This window comes from Neopelma chrysocephalum, unplaced genomic scaffold (assembly GCF_003984885.1).
Source record: "Neopelma chrysocephalum unplaced genomic scaffold, ASM398488v2 Primary Assembly neopelma1_100, whole genome shotgun sequence".
Lineage (NCBI taxonomy): Eukaryota > Metazoa > Chordata > Aves > Passeriformes > Pipridae > Neopelma > Neopelma chrysocephalum.
Genome location: NW_020897763.1, coordinates 3,022,832 through 3,045,143, shown reverse-complemented (window position 1 = coordinate 3,045,143; position 22,312 = coordinate 3,022,832). Strand labels below are relative to the sequence as shown.

The window sequence follows — 22,312 nt, the reverse complement described above, 5'->3', positions numbered from 1 at the left end:
ACCCTCAGCAGGGAGGGAGACTTATAGGGAAACACACCCCTTACCAGGCAGGGATACTGGATAGAGTAACAACCCCTTACCAGGGAGGGGTACTTACAGGGTAATGACCCCTCACCAGGCAATGACCCCTTACCAGGCAGAGAGACGTGATAGGGTAACGACCCCTCACCAGGTAGGGATGCTGGATAGGGTAACGCACCCCTTAGACTCCCCCAGGGGGCTCACTGGGGTGTCCATGGGGTGGGTGCCCCCCCGGCACTGATGGGGTGGGTGTTCTCCTGATGCTCAGGGGGTAAGCGCCCACCTGCCACCCCAGGAGGCAGAGGGAAGGGGTGGGACCCCTCCACGTCCCGCTCAGTGATTTGCACCCCGCTTGTCCCGCAGGCCCCAGGGCAGCCAGGTGCCCCCCGGCTCCTCGGACGTGCTGTACCCGCGGCCCGTGGGGGTCCAGCTGCCGCCCCCCCTGATGGAGCACTACCTGCCCCGCAGCGTGGACCCCAACATGCCCGTCATCGTCAACACCCGCAGCCTCAAGGACGAGGACGGCGGGGACGACGGGCACTCGGTGGCCGACGGGGACATGTACCGCTACAGCGAGGAGGACGACTCGGAGGGCGACGACAAGAGCGACGGGGAGCTGGTGGTGCTGACGGACTGAGGGGGGCACGGGGGGCGCTGCGGGGGGGTTGGCGGGGCTGGCTGGCACCGCCGAGGAGGTCCCAGCGTCTCCCACTGGGATGGGGCTCGGCCGAAGGGAGCGTCGCTGCCCCGCCCGCGAGTGGGTCCCGCGGAGGCGGGCGCTCAAAATTTGGGTGGTGGTGAGCGGTGGGGCTGTGGTTGGAATGTGCTGGTCGCACTGGCGAGGTGGTGAGGGCTGCCCCAGTGGCATGGGGAGCTGAGGCCACCCCGCTTGCACATGTGGGTGCCACGGCTGCTGCGTTGTCACCCTCGGAGCTGACCTGAGGGTGTCGGGCTGCAGGAGAAACCCCAGAGCATCCCCCAGCCCTCCAGAGCCTCTGTGGTCTCACAGGGAGCCTCACCTGCAGCAGGTGCCAGCCCACTGCTGGGACAGGGGATGTGGACACGGGATGTGGACACGAGACGTGGACACGGGATGTGGACACGGGATGGGGACATGGGATGGGGACACAGGATGGGGACATGGGATGGGGACACGTTTGTCCCTCGCTCAGCCCAGCCTGACCTCCCTGCCGCGGTTCCCACTTGGTCTTTTGAGCCTGCCAGCAAATTCCCACAGAGCCATTTTTAGCCCTCGCCTGGCCAGAGCTCCAGCCAGGGCTCCTGGGAGCCCTTTGTGCTCCTGACAGCTCTGGCCCACTTTGTAAATAAAGCAGGGGCTGTTCCTGCTGTGCCAGCCCCCGGCCCCTGCCCTGGCTGCAGGGGGGCCGTGCCCGTCCATCCCTGGGCACCTCTCAGAGGCTGCACCTGAGACCTGCACGGTGAGACTGCAGAGGGAGGGGAAACAAAAGCCCACAGAAAAAAAAAAAAGAAAAAAAAGTAATAATCATAAAAAAATTACCTTGTCCCAATCAGATCCCATTCCGGGGGTGTTTGGGGTGAGGCGTGGCTGTGCAGGGGAGGGGTCCAGGTGTGTGTGTAGTGTCTGGGTGTGCATGAACAGTGTCCAGGTGTGGATGAACAGTGTCTGGGTGTGCATGAACAGTGTCTGGGTGTGCACACATGGTGTTTGGGTGTGTGTCCAGGTGTGCACATACAGCATCTGTGTGTGTGTGTGTGTGTGTGTGTGTGTGGGTGTGTGCACAGTCTGTCTGTGTGTGCAGTGTCTGTCTCTGCACATACTGAGTGTGTGTGCAGTGTGTGTGCATGCATAGTGTCTGGCTGTGTGTGCAGTCTGGCTGTGTGTGCAGTGTCTGGCTGTGTGTGCAGTCTGGCTGTGTGTGCAGTCTGGCTGTGTGTGCAGTCTGCCTGTACACTCACACTGTCCCTCTGCACAGGGTCCGTGCTCCTCCCTGTGGCCACAGCCAGAACAGTCTCCATCTCTGACTCCAGCCTGGCACCGCGGGGACCCTGCTGGGGACACAGAAGCAGCCGTGTCCCCCCGGGCTCCAGGCTGCAGCAGATGGGGGGGGGACCAGCCTTGCAAAGGGGGGAGTTGCAGCAGACCCCTGTCCCCAGCCCCAGGGTGGGGGTCTGGAGCAGAAACTCCGCAGCATCAGGGCCCTGCTGCTGCTCCTCTGCCCTTGGGACATCCTTTATCCCAGGAGCACCACCCTCACCTGCCCAGCAAACACCTCTCTCCTCTCTTGCCCTTTGCCAGTGCTTTATTTATTCCCCCTCCCTGTGCTGGGATCCCTGGGGAAGGAGCCCCAGCTCCCAGGTTGGGATGGGCTGTGCTGCAGAGGGACTGGAAGCAGATGTGTCCCACAGCTGCAGCTCTTCCTGTCTCTTTCATTTATTTTTTTTTTTAAAGATTGTAAATATAGATAGAGCTTTATTTTGTTAATAAGACGATGAGTAACTTAACCTGTATATTTCACATACCTGTTTACAATCGTCCCCCAGTCCCCTGGCACAATAAAGATCACTTTTTGGAGCAGAGATCTGGGCCTGGACTTCACCAGTTTGGGGTCGAGGGCTGAACGGGGAGTCCCCCAGCAAGGGGCACCTCCAGCTGCAGAAGGGTCAGGAGCACCCCCAAGCCCCAGGGATGCACAAGCCCTCCCCCCAGATCCACCATCCCCAATTTTCAGCTACCAGCAGCTTTTTATTTTGCACCAAAACAAACACAGATGCAACGACAGTCCTGGTTCTTGCTGGGGGAGGTTCCTGTGCCCATGGGGAGGGGACAGCCACCAGCCAAGGCGGGTGCAGAGGGATTCCATTCCACCCCCAGGTGATGCACAACCACTGTGATGAGCTGGGCAGTGCTCAGCAGGCCAGGACAGCCCTCACACAGCCTGTGGTGGGGGAGCAGCCGAGTGCTGAGGGGGAGAAGCTGTGCCCAACCTCCTCCCAGGGGGTCCCAGTCGGGCACACAGCCCAGAGAGGAGCACAGGGAGGGTGGAGGGGCAGGACCAACACCCCCAGCCCCGGGGGAGACGGGGAAGGCAGAGCTGGGAGCCCCCTGCTCTGGAAGCACAGGATGCTATGGGGGAAGTCATGAAGCCAATGGGGGTGTGGGAGACCATGGCCTTGGGGACAGGCAGGGCCAGCCATGGACTGAGCACAGTGCAGGGGGTGCAGACACCCAGGGCCCACCCACAGCAGCCCCCTGGCCCCAAACCCACGTGGCTCACGGCTGGCTCTGCCCCTTCCTCCTTCCCACCACCCGAGCTGGAGCACAGCAGCTCCCACTCCTCATGGAAAAGGGTCCCATGCCTGGGATCAACACGGACCCAGGGAAGGTGCTGGTTTGGGGGCGAGAGCCCCAGTGGCACCCAGGGCACGAGAGGATGGATGGCACAGCAAAGGCGACGGGCACAATGTGAGCGCCGGGCAGCAAAGTGACTGGGCAGCTCTGGGGGCTCCTGAGCGGACGGGGGGGGGGTGACCCGTTTTTCCCCTCGGGGACAGCACAGAGGGAGCAAACCGGGTGCCAGGCCAAGCAGCAGCAGTGCCAGCAGGGCACGGACCCGCCGGGCACGGGGCCGAGTGGGGCTCGGCGTTAAGGCGATGGTGGGGCTGCCTCATGCGGGCAGCGGCCTCTCCGGGGCCGTGGGGCCTTTCCAGCATCTCATGGTCCAGTCTCGGGCATGTCCAGGGTCCCCTTTCGTGGGTGGCCGGGTCAGAGCTCCTCTGCTCCACCCTGCCCACCGTCAGGACCTGCCCTCGCCCCCGGCGGGGTGGGGAAGGGCGAGGGGGATGTGGGGGCCGTGGACGCAGCGAGGACGGAAGAGCTCGGGGGCTATTTGGAGACCTGCAGGGCTGTGACCACCGGCTTCATCTTGAAGTACTGTTTAAACCTTAACTTTGCATATCTGCCAAGAGATGAGAGGGACACACTTGAAGTGCTGGTCCCCCCCGGCCCCGTGTCCCCTGGCCGTGGCACGGAGGGACCATCGGGATCCTCTGGCTCTGGAGATTGAACACTGAGCTGTGCTGGGAGCAAACAGGGTGGACTCACCTTAAGAAATTAAAGTCTATGGTAGAGTATTTAGCCTGGATCAGGGCCCAGCATGCCCAGAGGAAATGGGATGCCTGCAGCAGACAAAGCAAGGATTAGGAACGGGCAGGGAGCATCTCTGCCCACGGGATGAGTTGCTCGTCCCTCTCCTGGCCCGGCCCCAGAATTCCCACTGCTGTGATGACAGGAGGGGTGGCAGCCAGCTGGGGCTGGCCCACACCTGTATTTTTGTACCCTCCAGAGGCTGGTCCCAGCTGGAGGGAGGGATGGCAGCAGAAAGGATGCTGAACACAGCATGGTCAGGGTACCACCCCCTGCACTTGCAGGAATGTCCCTCCCGCCAGGAAACCAGGTGACATTTTGCCCTAAGTTTCCAGAAAATTGGCTCAGACTGCCCATGGCAATTAGCAAAGAGGATTTCCTCATGTCTGGCCTCACTGAAGGGATGTCCAAGGCCATGGCTATCAGAGACACGTTGTCCCTTGGCACATGTCTGTGGGGCTGCAGGCAGCCAATGCTGTCTGTGACCTTGCCCAGGGGCTCAGTGCTGCTGAGGTGCTGCCAGGCTCTTTGGGGCAGCGTGCCCTCAAACCCCCAGGCTGGTACCTGCACCCCCATCCTCCCCAGGTGAGCTGCAAGCCCAAGAGCAGAGAAAACCCCATCCCCTGGGCTGCGTTTCCACCCCTCGTTCCTGGGTTCCTTCCCACCTCCACCACTCACCAAGGAAAACTTGTTCACTTGCACATAGAGAGTCTCCAGCTCCCCCTCGGACACCCCAGAGCCGCCTGGGTCCCCCTGGGTGAGCTGTTTGTAGGCCTGCAGGTAGGAGTGCAGCCACTGCAGCTGGGTCTCCTTGCTGGGGTAGAGGCCATAATCCACCTCCTTCACACCTGAGAGGGGAGGGGGGTCAGTGGGGGCACAGAGGTGACAGGGAGGGACTCTCCAGGGCCAAGTGATGTGGCCACGGGGCTCTTGTCGTGCACAACCAAGGTGGGCAAACCCCAGGTGGGCACAGACCAAGGATGGACTGCTGGTTCAAGGCACCCACCCAGACTTATGGTCAAGAGCCAGGCTCATGTAGGAATTGCATTCCAGGTGCCCAGTGCCAGCAGAGACATCCACCCACCCTCACACATCACTCTAACCATGGGCATCCCCATTTCCCACCACGGGACTGGGGGTACAACTCCCTCCTCCACCCCCAGAGATGGGGAGACCTCATTTCCCACCACAGAACGGGGGATACAACTTCACCCTCTATCCACAAGGATGGGGAGAACCCAAGGCAGCCTCATTTCCCACCACGGAACTGGGGATACAACTCCCTCCTCCACCCCCATGGATGGGGAGACCCCAGGACAGCCACTGCCAGTGCTGGGAGAACCTCTGGTGCAGGGAGAGGAGCCCAGCTCACCTGCAAACTCGTTGAAGTGGTTCCCGATATCAAAAGCCTGGTAGTTGTACCCGGTGTACTCGTAGTCTATGAAGCGAACGTGCTCTGTGGGGGCACAGACAGGGGCTGTGAGGAGGGGGATGGAGGTAAGAGCCCCCCGGGGGGGGGTGGGCGAGGGACAGACCCCTCGCTGGGCACACGGAGCTGCCGCCACAGACCTCGTGTCCTGTCGTAGATGATGTTCTTGCCGAGTAGGTCGTTGTGGCAGAGCACCACGGGGGAGCCCAGCTGGGACAGCGTCTCTCTCATCCAGGCCAGCTCCTGTTCCAGCGTCTCCAGGCTGGGCAAGTCCTGCTGGAGGCTGGGGAAGGGGATGGGTGCAGTCACTGCTGCTCTGGGGGCAGAGGGGCGGCGTTGCCCCGGCTTCCCTCGGTGTGTTTGGTAAACGAGCCCATCGGCGGCACAAAGGAGGGCTAACGAGGCTGCGTTTGGCGGGGAGGGGGCAGCTTTGGCTGCCTGGTACCGGGGGAGCCTGGCAGACACCACGGCCCGGCCTCAGCCCTCCCCTTCTCCCTAAACCACCGCATCCACCCCCCAGATTGACCCGACCTGCCACCGAACCGCCCCAGCGCTCACTCCCCGAACACCCGACTAACCCCCGGGCAACGGGAATGTTTTGGACTCTGCCAGGGCACGTAGCCTCCCAGTAACCTCAGGAGTCTCAGTTCCAAGAAGAGAGCTCGTTAATGATTGCCTAATTGGCTGCACGGAAGGCGCGGGCTTGGGTAAAGTCTGCCTGCGGCGGGGGGAGTGCTGAGAAAAGCCCGGCTGCCTCCTGCCGCGGGTTAATGATTGCCTTGCCTTGGGGTTCATTCACCTCCTCCGCCTCTTGGGGCTGCCCGAATCCTTCCCAGACACCCCAACACTCACCTGGGGTCAACCCAGCCTCCCAGAAATGGGATGAACTGGTTTGAAGTGGGATCTGGCTGCTTTAATCTGTGCTGGGTTTCAAGTATTCATCGCCAGCTCAACCCTGCTGTGCTCAGATCCCCACCGTAAGCGCGGCCTGAGCTCCAGCTTATTCTAGGCTTAAATTCCAAGGAGGAGGAGGAGGATTAGTACAGCAGGTGGGAGGCCATGGCTCTGGCTGGGTCCCGCCTGGATGCTGCCCAGACACATCCCTGAGCTGCCTCTGCTCTAACACGGCAAAAATCACCTGCAGACTGGCAGGAGGAAGGTGCTGGAGGTGCCTCCATCCCACCTGCTTTTTGGGGTTCAGGGAGGGATCGTGATCCAGAAGCGGCCACGTGGCCAGATCCAGCCCCAAAACCATCCCCAGATTCCCACAGAGGCTTTACCTGCACAGACTTAGAGCTGGGTGGGCAGCGGGTGCCCAAGCCAGAGCCTGGCTCTTTGGGATCCCTCTGCCTTTACCTGGGGTTGGATACCTTTGGGCTGAGCTCCGTCTTCACGAGGGTGAGGTATTTGTGTAACTTCTGCCAGAGGATGGGCTTGGGGAGGCTCCCGTTGGCGTGGATGGCGTGGACTCGGGCCATCTCCTGAGCCACCAGCCTGGGGGGAGCACAGGCGAGGGGTGAGAGGTGTTCTGAGCAGCTCCCAAGAGGAGAGCGCTCCTCAAAATCCCCCTCAGGACCAGGACATCTCCAAAAGACCCTTGGGATGTGTTGAGGGGGATTCCCCAAAAAGAGTGTTTAAAAACCCAGGGTTAAGCACAGCTGAAACCCCCTTCCACGTCAGCAATCAGCCTCTGGAGCATTTCAGACAGTGTTCACCTTTCCAGGGCGAGTTCAGCCCCAAGCTGTGGCTCCCAGGAAATCTCCACTCGCCAAAAGCTGATGCTTTAAAGTTCTGGTGACAAACCCAGCTGCCCATTTATCCCCCAGCAGCACACAGCGATGCCCCAGCACTGCTCCAGAGCCACAGCAGCGAGGGGAGAGCTGGAAACACGGGGCAGCACTGGAGGAGCACCGATTCCACCACCCTGGGGCTCCCCAGAGGAGAACACGGGGGTCCCACCCACCCACCTGAAGTCCCCCAAAGAGGACACGGGGGTCCCACCCACCTGAAGATGTGGGGGTCCCGCACGTGGTCGGGCCCCAGCGCGATGCCCGGCAGGAACTGGTAGCAGAGCCCGTTCTGGAAGGCGCAGTACAGGTCGGGGGCACAGCCGTGGGCACGCAGCACCTGGAAGTTCCTCAGCTCCGTCTCCCGGTCCACGAGCAGCTCCGTCTTCCTGCCGTAGACACGGACCAGCACCGCGTCCGCCATCCCCTCGTCCGTGTAACAGGCCACCAGCTTGTTGGTGATGCCGTCCGTGAAGAGCTGCAGGGGGAGAAGGGTGGCCTGCACACCCCTGCCGTGCCAGCTGGGAACGGGGAAACCCCTTCCCACCAGCAGATCCCAGGGAGGAAGCAGCACAGGAGCGGGCAAGGAAGGCGTGAGGCAGCACAGCTCCCACGGGAGGTGACACGAGTTTGCAAGGCCTGGAGGCTCAGGGGTGAACAGGGGCTCTGCGGGGGGGGGGCCACGGGCACGAGGCTCCAGCAGCACCAAGCTGGTGGCTTGGGAGGAAATCCTGCTCTTTTTTTTTCACCTGGCAGCTCAGGAACAGCTCAGGAATAGCCGGAGGCCAGATGTGCCGCCAGCACTCTTGGCACACCAGCAGCCCCGGGAATCGCTCCCGAAAAACCGGCGTAAATCTTTTGGCACGAAACGAGGTGGGGGGGGGGAAAAAGCCCAGCAAGGCAGAAAACAACCCGGAGCAAACACCACCACCCCATCCCCTCCTCCGACCCTCCCCGCGGGGCCGGGGCGCTGATAGGCGGGGACGTCTCTGCTGGGGACGTCTCGTGTCACCGCTCTCTGACGGCTCCTCGCAGATGGAAAGGGAGTTTTGTTCTCCCGGTCGCTCCGGCCTGGCCGCCTGCCCGTGCACATGCCGGGGCTGCTGCCGGGCTCCGCTCCCCATCCCGCCGGGATTTCAGTCACCTCCAGTGCCCCCCGAGGGGTTTTTGGGGTCTCCGTCACCCCACGGGAAACCCCTGCCCCGATCGCCCCCCATGATCAGCCCCGCGTGGTCCCCCTGGGTGCTGCTGCTCCCCGTGGGGATGATTCCTTCCTCCCTCTGGGATCGGGGAGCCGGAGCAGGTGTGATGCTGGCGGAGCAGGAGGGGGGTGAGGGCTCGTGCTCCGGCAGCCGCAGAGCCCGGGGGTGGGATGGATAATTTTAGACATCCCACTCAGCAACCCACGCTCCTATATAGGGTGCCTATATATAGGGCTCCCCTTGCAGCCTCCCGAGGGGAAGCTCAAAGCACTTGGAATGAGACCCCCAAAGTCAGACAGCGCTCACAGCCCCTGCTCCACAGCTGGAGGTGGATTGGGGGGGAGCACAGCACGTGGTGAGGCAGCCACCTCATCCTGGGGGGGCTGCTGGGACAGGCTGAACCCTCTCAAGCTGCTTTTCCCAGGGCAGATAATCTGTGTTCCTACCACGGTGCCACGCTCAGCCCTCCTCTCCTTGTCCTGCCAGGCCCCAGAGGCTGGAAATTCACGGAGCAGAGGTGCCATGGCCCATCCACGCAGAAAACTGTCCCCTCTCGGCCGCAGGTGAGCGGCTCCACCTCGAGAGATGCTCAGCAAAGTCCTTGTGCTGCTTTGGTTTTGCTGCCTGACGGCCCGATCAGCCCTTTCCAGCAGGTTTAATGGGATTACTGAGCCTTATCCCCCCCTGAATTCCAGGCCACTAACTTTGGAGACGCACACATGGTTCCTCAGCAACCTGCAGGCAGGGGCTCGCCTGCTTTGGAGGCGGCAGCTCCTCCAGCTCCCAAGGAATGAGCGCAGCTGCTTGGGAGATGCCTGGTGCTATTCCTTGTGGATCCAGACTGCAGCCACCCTGCTACCGGCCCAAATCCTTCCCTGCTGCAGCTGTGTGACAGCAGGGACGGAGGAAAAGGCGTGTGACAGTGTTGTGACTCCACGCCAGGAGCTTTGCAGCAATTAAATGCAAAGCGAGACCCGAGCCCTGTGCGAAAGTGTTGAAGGGAAGCAGCAAAATCCAACACCTGGTGCTGCACCTGCTGGAGACCCCTCAGCATTCCCAAAGCACCACCGTGCTGGCTGGTGGTGTAAGCCTGGGGCCAGGCTGCAGCAGGGCAACTTGTTGCCAAAATCAGGCCGAAAAAGTCCAGCCATGCCAGAGTCCTTGCAGGGGTTTGGCTCCGGTTGCTGCTGCTCTTATCTCGGGATGAGGGATGGAGGAGTGTGTGCTTCCCTGAGAGCATGTTGGGCTGACTCACCGGCACGGAGGTGCTTAAGGGATGAGGAGCAGAAGCCTTGGGAAGTGGGCAAACCTGGAGCCCCCAGCAAGGAGAGGGCAGGCAGGGGAGGCCGAGCACCCAGATCCTTCTCCCGGTGTTCCACACCCTGCCCTGACCTCCCGGAGATTTTCCTGTGCCACTGGCAAAGCCTGGTACAGCCCCTGTGCAGGCAACTGTGCACCAACACCGGGCAACGAGGTGGTGTGAACCGGGCACAGCTCCAGAGCACCGGGAAAGGGACCGGGAATGCTAATGGGAACCAGCTGAGGACCCTGCACTGCTCCAGTCCCCTCCTGAACGGCTCCTGCAATAGCAGCTCAGAGAAACGCAACGGGAGGGTTTTCCCTCAACTCCTATGGGTTTTTTTTCCCCTTTTTTTTTAAATTAAAAACACACACACAAGCTGTTGTTGAACACTGACCCCTCCAACGCCTGCAGAGCCTGGACACCGGGGTCCTTCCACAACCACCGAGGTCTGTGCTGGGCGCTGCACAGAGCGAGACATTTCCTGCCCCTACAACTCCAGCTCCCAGCTTCCTGCCTATTGCCATCTGCCCTTTCAGATGGATTTTCCTGCAGCTTCTTGTATTTAATTACACTTGGCTATTAATACATTTTTAATGGCACTCCAGGCACACGGGAAGCATGTGCCTGCGGAGGACACACACACACACACGTGCAGACGTTCGAGTGCACCCAGTTCCTGCACCTCCACACCCCAGTGCCCGTCGCCAGGAGGCTGCTGAGGGCTCAGACACCACCAGCCTGTCTCACCCTGGTACCCCCGGGCAGAGGTGAGGAGGGGGAAAGGGGTTGCCACGCCAGGCAGGTGCCAGCCCTGCTCTGCCAGCAAAGCCCTGCCAGCTCCACACAGCCAAGCCCTGTCCCGTGCAAGGGATTCAGAGCTGGACTCCAACTCCCACCTGAACTGCAGCTCAGCCCACGCAACCCGGGAAAGGTGAGAGCCAACAAGTAACCCAAGCCAGAGCAGCTCCCAGGAGTAGCTGTTCCTGTGGGCACCCTCCAGCCCTCAGCCCACACCTTGGCAGCCTGCAGGGACCCTGGGGACACACTTGCTCTCACAGTCACCTCTCAGTGAGCACCTGAGGGACCCCTGAACCTCGTGGGGATGTGTGTGATGAGGGTGTCGCCCCTTCGCACATCTGATGGGTCCCAGTTGTGCTCAGAGAGAGGAGGGGAGAAAGAACCAGAAGTGGGGGGACAGTGCATCACACCCTCCTTGGCAGGTCCCAGAGCCCCCCATGGTGGGTTCTACAGTCACCCTCCTGCGGATCTTACAGCCCCCCCGAGTGAGCTCTATGGCTGTCCCAGGGCCGGCCCTATAGCCCCCCACGGCGAGCCCCACAGTCCCCCTTGGGAGACCCCCTTGGGTGAACTCTGCAGCCTCCCTCGGATGATCCCTACAGCCCCCCTCGGGTAGACCCTGTAACCCCTCAGGGTTGAACCCCACAGACCCCCCAGGGCAGACCCTGTAACCTCCCAGGGTGAGCACCAGAGCCGCCCCCGGGTGAACCCCTATAATCTCGGGGGACCCCATAACCCCGTACCCGCCACCCCGGTCGGGCTCTGCAGCCCCCCCTGGGCGACCCCCGCGGGGGGTGCGGCGGCCGGTTCTCAGGGTGGGTGGAGGGATCTCTGCGCAGGGTGTGTGTTGTCCCCCCCGTACCTTGGTCTTCACCCTGGCCGGCTCCCAGCCGGGTCTCATCTCCCGCACGATCCGCAGCGCCCCGGGCAGCACGTCACGCTCGTCCACCGCAATGCCGAGGTGGGGCACGGCGGGGGTCCCGCCGCCGCCCCCCCGCTCCGGCCCCGGCCCCGGGCAGTCGGGGCAGCGGGCGGGCGGTGCGGCCATGGCCAGCTCCGCGCTGCCGGAGCCGCGGCCCATGTGCCGGGGGCTGCGCGGGGAGGAGCCGCCCGCCGTTGGGAAGCCATGAGTCACCGGCCCGCCTCCCGCCCGCCTCCCCGCCAGCGGCAGCGCCCGCCCGCACCGGGACCCGCCGGCGGACCCGCATCCCACCCGCACCGCGACCCCGGCGGTGGATCCGCATCCCACCCGCACCGGGACCCGCATCCCACCCGCACCGGGACCTGCCGGTGGATCCGCGTCCCACCCGCACCGGGACGCTGGCAGTGGATCCACATCGCACCCGCACCGGGACCCGCCGGCAGATCCGCATCCCACCCGCTCCACACCGGGACCCGGCCGCGGACCCGCATCCCGCCCGCACCGGGATCCCGAGCAGCGCACCCACCCCCCGATCCACACCCGACCGGGATCGGGACCGCCGCACCTGCTGACGGTGCCCTCCACAACCATCCCCGCAGCCCCTCAGCCATCCCAGGGGACCCTCCGCGGCATCCCGGGACCCTGCTGCCCTCATCCCGGATGTCTTCCCCATCCATTCCCGGAATCCCTAAGTCATCCCGGGGGACAGGGACCGCCCCGCGCCGCAGCCGGTGCTCTCCACCTCAGTGCCTCCCCGTCCATCCCCGAGCCCCTCAGCCATCCCGGGGGCTCTGCACAGCCCCCCGCTCCATCCCTTTGGGAATAAAAAGGATGAGGATGCCACGCACGAGAGGAGCTGGCAGCGCCCAGGGCTCCAGGCGGGATGTATCCCCTCGGGATAACCTCTCCAGCCCTGCTGCCATCGTGCCCACCAAGTGCTGACCTCCCACAGGGATTTACGGCTGGGCTGGGGAGGGGTTTGGTGGGTAAAGAGAAAGCAGAACTCGCCCAGTGGCAGAGCCCCCGCAGCCTCTGGACACGGCTCCAGCCCGGCTTCATTATCAGAGGAAATGACAACGGCACACGGTTGGGAGCAGAGAATGCCCCCTCCAAAGTTTACAGCTGGCTGCGGCTGAAATCAGCTAAATGGACCGTGGAGACCTGGGGAAAATCATTTAAAGAAGGGGGGGAAAAAATCCACCAGCCGGGTCCCGTGTTTCTAAATATAGAGCGAGCTCTGTCAGTGTTAATAGGATGGGCATAATTGCTCCCGCGCTTTGCTGGGCTGAGCGTGGCCTAATTGCTCGCCCGGAACGATCTAATCCGGGCCGTGGCGGGTTAGTGGTGCCTCGCAGCCAGGGCTGCAGCTTCCACCGGGAAATTGCCCCTGGAGCAGGCGATTAGAGGTGTTAATGGCCTGGCTTCGGGGGCCGCGGAGCAGCACCACAAGCAGCCCCGGCGTTTTTCCTCCTGCTGCTTGAAACGACCGTGCTGAATAGGAATAGAACTGGATCCATAAAAACATCCTATTTCAGGCCAGCCCGAGTGTTTTCCAGCTGAGGGCTCTGGCAGAAGCCAGGGTGGGGGCTGAAGTCACCCGGTGCATTCACAAGCCCACATCCACTCCAGTCTTCTCCACACCAGAGCCTTTGTGGTGTAGAAGAGGGCAGAGGAGGCTTAGTTATTTCCAAGAAGGAAAGGGAGGCTCTTTCCACCATCTCTGTACCTCCAGGAGGTTGTGGAGAGGCCGGGCTGTGGCTCCAGTGCTGACCTGAGCAGATCCCCCCTTGCCGAGGGTCTCCAGGCAGCTCTACCCTCTCTCCCACCCCTCCCTGCCTGGGCTGCCACCGCTCCCAGCTCCTGGGGTTTCCTGTGCTGATGAGCAGCTGCCTGGAGCTCAGGAAATGCTGGATGAAAGGGAGATACTGTGGCTGCTGGGGCCCCTTCCCTGCACTCCCAGGCCCCCAAGAGGAGCTGCCACCGCTCCCCTCGCCCCCGTGATGGAGCAGTGCTGCAAAGGTGATGGGAAGAAACACATCACGCTTTTGGGTACATTGAATTTCCCATCTCTGGAGACCCAGGGTCGTGCATCCCAACATTGAGAGGTTTAAATGCTACGTGGCTGCAGAGACTCCCCCAGGAGGGACAAACATCCGCTCAGCCACATCCTCTCTGCTCCAAGACTGCTGTGGGGCAGGGCAGGGGATGAGGATCCATGGAGGGAGGGATGCAGGGCTGGGAATGGAGCAGAGGCTGCAGCACACCTGGCTGGAAAGGTCACACAGCAGCCACTGCTTCGGTGCCGTCCCTCTCCCAAACATCCCTGCAGCTGAGAGGCAGCTCTGGGAATTCATCAGCACTGGGAAATCATCAGCACTGGGAAATCATCAGCAGTCACTGCTGGCTGCAGAAAGGAGGGTGAGAAGCTTCTGTGAGGGGCTGCACCCCCATGGGGAGACACTGACTCGCTCCAGGCCCTGCTCAGGAGCCCAAACTCCCCTTTCCAGGCACATTTCCCGGCACCTGGCTGTGGACACGGCCCTCACAGCACCTGAACTGGTCAGACTGGAGAGGAAGAGCACTGCACAGCCCTTGGCTTTGGGCAGCACTTGGATTTGCAGCTGCTGGGCTGGAGCTGGAGCTGGAAGAGCCGCAGCTCTCCTGCAGAACTGGAAATGTCAGCCCCCAGCTGGGAGCACTGGTCTGTCCCTCCTTCCAGGCCAGCTGGCACTGGGCTGGCAGCTCCAGGGGGATCTCTGCACACAGCCAGGGCAGAGACAAGCCTCTGGTTGTTGGCCGGAGCCAGCATGGCCATGAAAACAGGCTCAGGGGCAGCAGAGCCACCTTTCTGGTGGGACACAGACCAAGGAGCCACATCCAGCCCTGTCCCTGTCCCCAGGGGTGCAACCAGTGGTCCTGATCCCCCCTGGGAAGACAGGTTGAGGCTTGAGCAGCCCGCACAGCATCTCATCTCCTGCAGAAAGAGCTTGTTTGCTGTTGGCAAAGCCCCTGATTTGCCTACAGGTGGCTGCTGTGGCAGTGGCTGGGAGGGTGTTGCACTCCTATGAATTGGAGGGACATAAATGCAGCGCTGGGTCCTGGCAGGGGAACATTTGCTGTGCAGTTCCCTTCATAAAGCTGTACGACCTCTCCCCTCTGCAAGAACAAGCCTCCACTCAGTGTCCTGTTGCTCTAAGTTGTTTAATATCAAAGTCACGGGGAGGGGTAGGGTTAACACCAGCTAAAACTATCATTAAACACAGATTATTTTCCTTCCAATTAAAGAATCACAGGGAACTGGTAACAGATGATCCCTGCTCAGCCTGCGGGCCCCTCCACGCCAGCAGCGATCCCCTGCGTGCTGGTTGTGCTGTTGCACATCATCCTAAAAGTCCCTGGAGGAGCAGCTCCGGCCGCAGGATCCCGCTTGGATTCCCAGACTGAGCACTCACCAGGCTGATGTGCTCCGGGCTCAGCCCTCCCTTTGCAGCAGAGGCTCCCGGGAAGCAGCGCGGGGGTTTGGGAGTGGGAGAAGGGAAGGTTTGCAGTTGCTTCAGTGAAGAGAGAGGAGGTGGCTGAGCGGGAAGGGAACTGCTGTTCTCTTTTGCACTCCCAGTCGCTGCTTCCTGGTGGTTCTCCTGCCTCCAGGCTGGTTCCCCCCCTCCTCTCCCAGCCCCCTGGGCTCAGCGGGCCGTGGCGAAGCCGATGCGGTTGTTGCGCCGGTCGAATTTGGTGTAGTAGTGCCCGATGAAGCTGGCACCCAGGATCCAGAGGGGACCAGCTGGGGGTGGGATGTCCAGCCCTGAGAAAGCCACCACGCAGATGTCCTCCCCGTACTGGGATTGCTGCAAAAAGGGAGAGCCCAGTGGTGATGGTGGTGCCAGGAGGGAGATCCCGAGGGAGGGAGGGACCCCCAGCTCCGCACCCTCTGCTTGGCCACGGTGTTCCTTCCTCATGAAATCACAGAATATCCTGAGCTTGGAGGGATATTCCAGCTCAGGATACTCCAGATCATCTAGTCCAGCTCCTGGCCCTCCACAGGACAACCCCAAAAATCACAGAATCATGGAACATGCTGCATTGGAAGAGACCCACAAGGATCATCGAGTCCAACTCTTAGCCCTGCACGGGACCATCCCCAAAAGTCACACCATGGGCCTGGGAACACTGTCCAAACACTCCATGAACTCTTGGTGCCATGACCACTGCCCTGGAGAGCCCATTCCAGTGCCCGACCACCCACTGGGGGAAGAACCTCTTCCTAAAACCCAACCTCCCGGGAGGAGGATTCCTGCCTGTCTCTGCTCTTTGCTGCTCACCCCAAATCTCCCCAGAACCACCCAAGGGAGCAGCGACAGGTTGCTCTGGCTCGTGTGGACACCTCTGCCCGACGAGAGGGTTTGGGGAAAGCAAGGAGCATCATTCTGGGGCTCATTTTGGCCGCTTTAGGGGAGCCAGGAGGGCGCAGCTTACCCGGAGGACGTAGGCTGAGCCACTGAGCGCGTAGACCTTCCCCCCCAGGTGGAAGGAGATGTTGGGCAGCTGAGGCACCTGGTCACAGTCCACCACGTACTGTGGGAGGAGGAGGTGGCCCTGAGCCCACTCCCTGGGGCAGGGATGGATTGGGGTGCAGGTGTGAGGGGGGGACTCACCTCTCCCTCGGCCATCTCGGCCGCCCCGATGGCTTTCATGAGCACGGACACAGGCCCGGCGGGGCCAGTGATGTAGGAGGCCCCCGTGTCCACGGCCACCGAGCAGCCTTCCTTGCAGAACAGGATTTCAGCCCCTACGGACACCCTGGAGCGGGAGGGAAGCCCCTGAATATCCCACGGTGATGCCACGGGTGCTCACGGGAGCGTGACATCTTTCTCCGGGGAGCTGTGGCCAGGCAGAGCATGTGCTGCTCCCACGGGCTCTCCAGCAGCCCCGGGAACCCTCCCTTGCAGCTTTCCCCGTTGGAAAGCTAAGCTTTGTCATGTGCAGGGTTTGTTTATTTTCGTTCAAACAAAGCAGAGTTGTTTCAGCGCCTCACGCTCCTCCTGCAGGACTGAAGGGGGTTAAACTCTTCCTCTGCGGCTCCCAAGCTGGATCAGCCCACGGTGCCACCCCCTCTGCATTCCCAGCTCTCCTGGCTCCTTGCTGAGCAGTGGAGAAGCTGGAGGAGCCCAGTGGGGAGAAAGCATCCCCCAGCAGTGCCAAGGGAAAGCTCGGCTCCATGGACCACCTTCCCGGGCTGCCAGCCTGACATCCCCCCCTCCCACAGCCACGGGGGTCCCTGGGATGCCCCCTTGGCAGTGCTGGGCTAAATGGACCCGAGGATCCTAGATATCTTTCCAGCCTCAGTGATTCCATGATTCCATGGCTCCCGGTGCCGTGCAGGGGCTCTGCCTGCCCTCACCCCTTCATGCTGATCTGCCAGTAGCCGCTCTTGCTGACGTTCAGGTAGTGGAAGTCCCCGGTGTAATAGGCTGGGTCGCTGCCTCCCAGGATTATCTCCCCCCCGGGTTTCAGAGGAGCATTCCTAGGGCACAAACCACAGTGGAGCGATTCCCCCTTGGCTGCTGCCCCCCAAAAAACCAGCCAGGAGGGACCAGCCATGGCCACGAGGCTCTGCTGACCCGGGTAGAAGTGATGGAGAGGAAGCTGGAGCAGGGAAACCCTGGGTTAGCTCAGGGGGGTGGGAGGGGGTGCCGCATGCAGAGGTGTCCCAGCAGGTCTGTGCTGGCTCCCGAGGGGAGCAGGAACGTGGACAGAACCCAGCCAGGGCATCTGCAGTGTGTGAGCTGGAGCAGGGCTGGGCTGGGGCTGGCAGGGGCAGCAGGGGCTGTGCCCACCCCGGGGCACACGGGGGCTGTTAGTGGGTGCCATGGAGAGCGCTCGTGCTCCGTGTCTTCTTACTTGGAGGCTCTGCAAAGAGAGGGATGCTCTGTGAGGCTGTGGACCTCTGCTGTGTCCCCAAGTGGCACCCAGGTGCCAGTGGCAACCTCAGCCCCTTCCTTTGGCTTTGTTTGTTGTTGATGCAACCTTTGGCTGAGGTCAGGAGGTACCGTGTCTGATTTGGGGGGGTGTTTGAGAGTCTGTCACTGCACAGTGCCAGGCTGTCGTGTCTGGGGCCTGGGGCAGCATTCCTGCCCTGCCAGGGTGTGTCCTCCCACTGCTCCAGTGGGTTTTGGGGATGCTGGGAGGAGGGGTGCTGGAGCACAACCCTTTGGGGCAAGAAATGAAAGGAGGTTTGGTTGCCGGTGCAGGTTTTTCTTCGATGATTCTTTTGGTTTGTTTTGTTGTTTTTTTTTTAATTTTGCCAAAAGTTAACCAAAATCACCAAACTAACTAAATCCCCTCTTGGCTGGGATTGCTCCAGCCCTACTCACAGAGCTGGTGACTCTGTTCAATCCGACAGTGACAGAGGAGCTGCTCCCCCTCAGCACTCCCTGCCCAGCAGCTCCAGACAAACCTACACCCAGCTCTGCCTCCTGTGCTGCCTCATTCCCCCCCAGCTCCTCCAGGCGTCCTCCACGGGCTCATCCCTCCCATCCCACGGCTCATTCCCAATCCCAAGATGCCAACGTGGTTCTGATGCCCATGCCCTAAAAACCAACCCCCCCCCAGCTCCCCGCGGGACCCACCGGCTGTAGTAGACGGAAAACACGTCCTCCTTGAGGATCTGCTGGGACAGGATCCTGTCGAAGACGGGGGTGATGCCGTCGATGGCCTGGCTGGGGAAGCCCATCCCCAGCACCCCGTCGAACCTGGCGAAGATGAAGGGGAAGGCGGGAAGCGCCGTGGCCTCGGCGAACACCTGGATGATGGGAATGTCTGACACCTGGGGAAGGGCACGAGGGTCCTTGCAGGGAGCTGGGAGGGGTGGAATCCCCCCCAAAGAGCCCTCAGCATGTGAGCAGCTCCCTGTGAGTGCCAGGCCCCCTCACCATGACGATGTCCTGGCTCAGGAAGCCCTTGACGCTGCCGCTGCCGTAGCGGATGGCGAAGCCGGTGCCGTTGGAGATGTAGGTCCGGGACTTGGAGGAGTCGTAGCGGCTGTGGGAGACTGGGCAGAGGGAGAACGTGCATCAAAGGAAGTGAGAGAGAGGGGGCTGAGGGCCTCTGCTCCCCCGGAACGTCCCCTGTGTGACGATGAACCCACCGAGCCCCGGTGCCAGGGGACTGGGCAGCAACGGGCAGAACTCCCTGTGCAAAGGGCTGTCAAAAAGCCAGACCCCCACACCAGCCCACCCCGAGCAGCCCCTGAGGTGGAGGGACTTGCCCCCCTTCACTGAGCCCAGCCTGGGGGTGTGGGGTCAGCCCTGGCCCCGGCCGTGCCCCCCTACTCACCGCAGGCGCTGTAGAGGGGGGAGCACTTGTAGGACGGCACCCACAGGTTGGCCGAGCCCGTGTCAAACACCACCTTGAAGGTCTGCGCGGGGGTCCCGATGCTGATCTCGCCGAAATACTGGGTCTGGAAGAGGCACGGCACGGGGGGGGCATCACTGGGGCACAGCTCGGGCAGACCCGAGCCAGGGGGGATCCGTGAAGTGACACCGGGGTGACAAACCCCCAAGAAGGGAGAGACTCACGTCCAGGTAGTTGGTGAGGAGGGTGGGAGCCGTCCCGTTCCTGGGACCGGCCCCGCCTCGGCGCCTGCCCTGGCGCAGCTCCGGGAACACGTCCCACACCTTCACCCCCATCTCCTGCAGCGTCTGGCGGATGGAGGGCATCCTCCGCAGCGCGATCCTAAGGGGGCCGGGACAGGGCTGGGGGGGCTCAAGGAGAACATTCTCCCACTCCCCAGCTCCCTGCCACCCGCACCCCGGCATTCCCGCCTCGGGAACTCCAGCCGGGTGGCTCTAGATGGCAGCAGCTCCCCGCAGCTCCCCGCAGCACCCCGGCGGGTCCCGCTCCCACCGCACCCGCACGGCGGGGATGCGCCCCGGGGATCCCACCCAGGGCAGGGACCCCCACGGCGGGTGGGGCTGCGGGAGGAACCCACCGGCCCCTGGCAGCCACCCGCGGGCTGAGCCCAACCCCGCGCTGGGGCGAAATGCTCCATCTCGGCCATCCTTGGTTATTTGGGATTCGGGGTGCTCCCGAGCCATAGAATTACTTAGGTTGGAAAATACCTCCGGGATCATCGGGTCCAACCATTAACCACGCGGAGAGAGGAAGAGGAGCGAGGAAGGGCAGGTGCAGAGCAGCAGAGGAGGAGGAGGAGGAGGAGGAAGGGGTTTCCCAGCGTGGCTGAAGCAGGGGAGCCCCTCACCCTCAGCCCCAGCCCCCAGAAAAGAGGGGAGACAGCAGGACCCGGCACCGTGCGGGCCACACACGCTCCTGCTACCTCTGCAAAGCCTGGGCTGGCGAGGGGGCAAGGCTGGCACCCCAGGTCAGGGCCAAGAGCAGCAGGTACTGCTGCACCCTCCTGCTGTGTCCCGCTGGCATCGTGTCCTCCAGGGCAGCCTCCTGCTGTGCCAGCAGCTCCTTCCCATCCCAGAGGGGACGACGCTTTTATAGCCCGGGATTCTCCTCCCCTGGCTGGGGGAGGGCTGGGAATCCCACGGGCAGGTGGCTGTGACCCTCCCTGCCCAGGGTGGCACATCCAGGAGCCCCCCCGTGCCCGGTGGGAAGAGCTGGCAAGGGGGGGGCTGTGCAGAGCTGGGAGCGCTGAACCCACATTCCTTGGGGTTATTTGCTCCCTGTTGGCACTGCCGGGGCATGTGCAGGGCACAGAGACCTGCTGGTGCCAGCTGGTAGAGCTGCTGGGGGGTGCTGGTGGTGGCACAGGTCTGGCCAGGGAGATGTCCCACTCTGCAGAGGAATAACGGGGTTTTCCCCAAAGGCCTGGGGGTGGCAATGGCAAAGGACACTCAGCCACAGCCCCTTTGGTTGTGGAGACACCAACTGCAGCCCCACAGCCCCCCGTGCCCTTCCAGGGGCTGCTCTGAGCACGACGAGGGGAACCCTCCCAGCTGCCTTAAACCAGCGAGGGAGCAGAGCCCGGGGCGGAGAACAGCACAACTCATTGCACTTGTTACACATGATACTAAATCAAGGGGCAAACCCAGCCCTGCCCTGTGCTTTGGAAGGGAGATACTCCTCTAAAACTCTCAGTGTGAGGACTCCTTCATACCAGGTGCTTCCCTGGCCCCCAGGTCGCTGTGTCTCCCCCCTGGCAGTGCCCAGTCCGGGGCAGTGGGGGCTGGATCAGCCCCGTGGCTCCCAGCCCAGGGTTTGACCTCCAGGAATCTCAGTGGGAAATGAGCGCCAAGGCAATAAAAAACGTTCCTGGAAGAACCCTGACCACACACTTGCCCCTGCCCCGAGACCCCCAGCTACACAATCCCCCTCCTGTGGAGGGTGGGATTTGTTTGGGGCACCACTGTCACCCTTGTCCAGGTGCTGGAGGGGGTGTGTGTGTGAGGAGAACAACCCAAACAGCTTCCCCCCCCAAAATCGAGGTTTAAACACCTCCCTGCCCTGTGGGATTCTGGCTGCCAGGGGAATGCTGACCCTGGCAGGCCCCGAGGGCTCAGCCCCGCGGGTCCCACCCCTCTCCCCCAGCCCTGACGTCTTTTCCCACGCCGGCCCCCGGCCCTGCGTCAGCGGGGCAGCCTCGTGCCCCGGCACAGGTTGCAGGGGGGTGCAGAGGTCAGGAGGCAGCAGCCCAGCCCGGGAGCCACAGCGACGTGAGAGAGAGCCTGGCAGGGAGCCAGCAGACATAAATCCCCTTCCCGGGCATCCCACGGGCTCTGCCAAGCCCCGTTCCCCGAAGGAGAGGCCGGGGATGCAGCGGGACTTCAAAGGGAAGGGGCCACGTCAGCAGGGAAGGTGGTCCCAGGATGTGGGGCCGTGGGGCTCTGGTGTTTCCAGCCCCTCTCTGACCCAGGGCCACGTTTTCGGGAGCCCTGAGGGGTGTTGGGTGCTCTGGGCATGGCTTTCACCCAAGGAGGGACTGATGGACTCCTATCCCGTGGGACATCCAGAGCAGGATACAGCTGGGAAGGGAAGAGACCCCCGGGCAGGGGGAATGGCACCACCACCCCCTTGGAAGGGAAACCAAGGGAAAACAGGCAGAACCAACTCACCCAAAGCCATCAGAGGGCTGAGGGCTGTTGCCTTGCATGGCCAGTGCCAGCCCTGGGGTTGGCTGTCCTTGCTCCCAGCGCCAGGGCTCGAGGATGTTCCCAGCACAGGACACATTCCCCGTGCAAGGAAAACCCCACAAGGCATTTTCCAGTCACCTCTGCCAGCCCTGAGCAAGGATGAGCAGCTGGTGCACGGGAGCAGCGATGGAAAGACCTGATGAGAGGCTTTAAATAACCTGCAAAGGTGCTTTTGTGCCCGGGGTTAGAGGAACAGGGGCACGGGAAGGACAGACACAGGGATGGATACAGGACATCAGCCAGCTCTGGGACCATGCTGGTTTTATTCCCAGCCCTTCAGGTGACCCAGAAGATGCTCAGCTCTTCCCACACAGCCTCAAAACATCACTTAACCTGAATTTGCAGTGACAGAAGGTGCCAGGGCATCAGGGAAGGCTGCAATCACCCCACTTGATCCGTGTGCTGCTGTGGGAAACCTGCTGCAGTTTGCTCCAAAAGCCTGGGATTTTATCTAATTGCAGATCCAATAAAGAGCAGCTCATCTGGAAATAGCAGGGGAATGCTCTTCAGTCATTTCCCTGTCTGCTTTCAAGGAGTCAAGTGATTGAGAGAATTGAAGGAAAATGCTTT

General features: G+C 62.1%; 3 protein-coding genes across 3 annotated transcripts in view; 1 reads left to right on the top strand and 2 right to left on the bottom strand.

Annotated features, from left to right (window-relative positions):
• Positions 1-658, top strand: part of SOX13 (SRY-box 13) — a 20,532-nt gene extending 19,874 nt beyond the window's left edge. The window contains exon 14 of the mRNA XM_027695167.1: positions 385-658. Coding sequence (XP_027550968.1) covers positions 385-658 — 274 coding nt within the window. The remainder of the gene's footprint in view (positions 1-384) is intronic.
• Positions 659-3,003: 2,345 nt separating this feature from the next.
• ETNK2 (ethanolamine kinase 2) lies at positions 3,004-11,794 on the bottom strand. Its single transcript, XM_027695114.1, is given in 9 exon segments — positions 3,004-3,959; positions 4,106-4,179; positions 4,826-4,995; positions 5,520-5,603; positions 5,717-5,859; positions 6,933-7,070; positions 7,582-7,841; positions 11,529-11,764; positions 11,767-11,794. Coding segments are annotated over 9 exon segments (1,206 nt in total). The 3' UTR covers positions 3,004-3,886.
• A 3,017-nt stretch (positions 11,795-14,811) lies between these two features.
• REN (renin) lies at positions 14,812-20,021 on the bottom strand. The gene is made up of 10 exons (XM_027695043.1): positions 19,921-20,021; positions 19,163-19,319; positions 18,921-19,044; positions 18,518-18,636; positions 18,215-18,411; positions 17,487-17,495; positions 16,987-17,109; positions 16,241-16,385; positions 16,062-16,160; positions 14,812-15,433 (listed from the first exon to the last, which is right to left on the bottom strand). Exons 1-10 carry the CDS (start codon positions 20,019-20,021, stop codon positions 15,272-15,274), a joined length of 1,236 nt encoding a protein of 411 aa, XP_027550844.1. The 3' UTR covers positions 14,812-15,271.
• Positions 20,022-22,312: the final 2,291 nt, after the last annotated feature.

What these genes read in the sequence shown, in the direction of transcription:
- REN (XM_027695043.1), bottom strand. Translation starts at nt 20,021, where the DNA reads ATGCCAGCGGGACACAGCAGGAGGGTGCAGCAGTACCTGCTGCTCTTG. An exon ending in TGAGCCAGGACATCGTCATG is followed by an intron (nt 18,412 to 18,517) that starts GTGAGGGGGCCT and finishes GCCCTTCCCCAG; the next exon opens with GTGTCAGACATTCCCATCAT. An exon ending in GCTCAGCCTACGTCCTCCGG is followed by an intron (nt 15,434 to 16,061) that starts GTAAGCTGCGCC and finishes CCCTTTTTGCAG; the next exon opens with CAATCCCAGTACGGGGAGGA.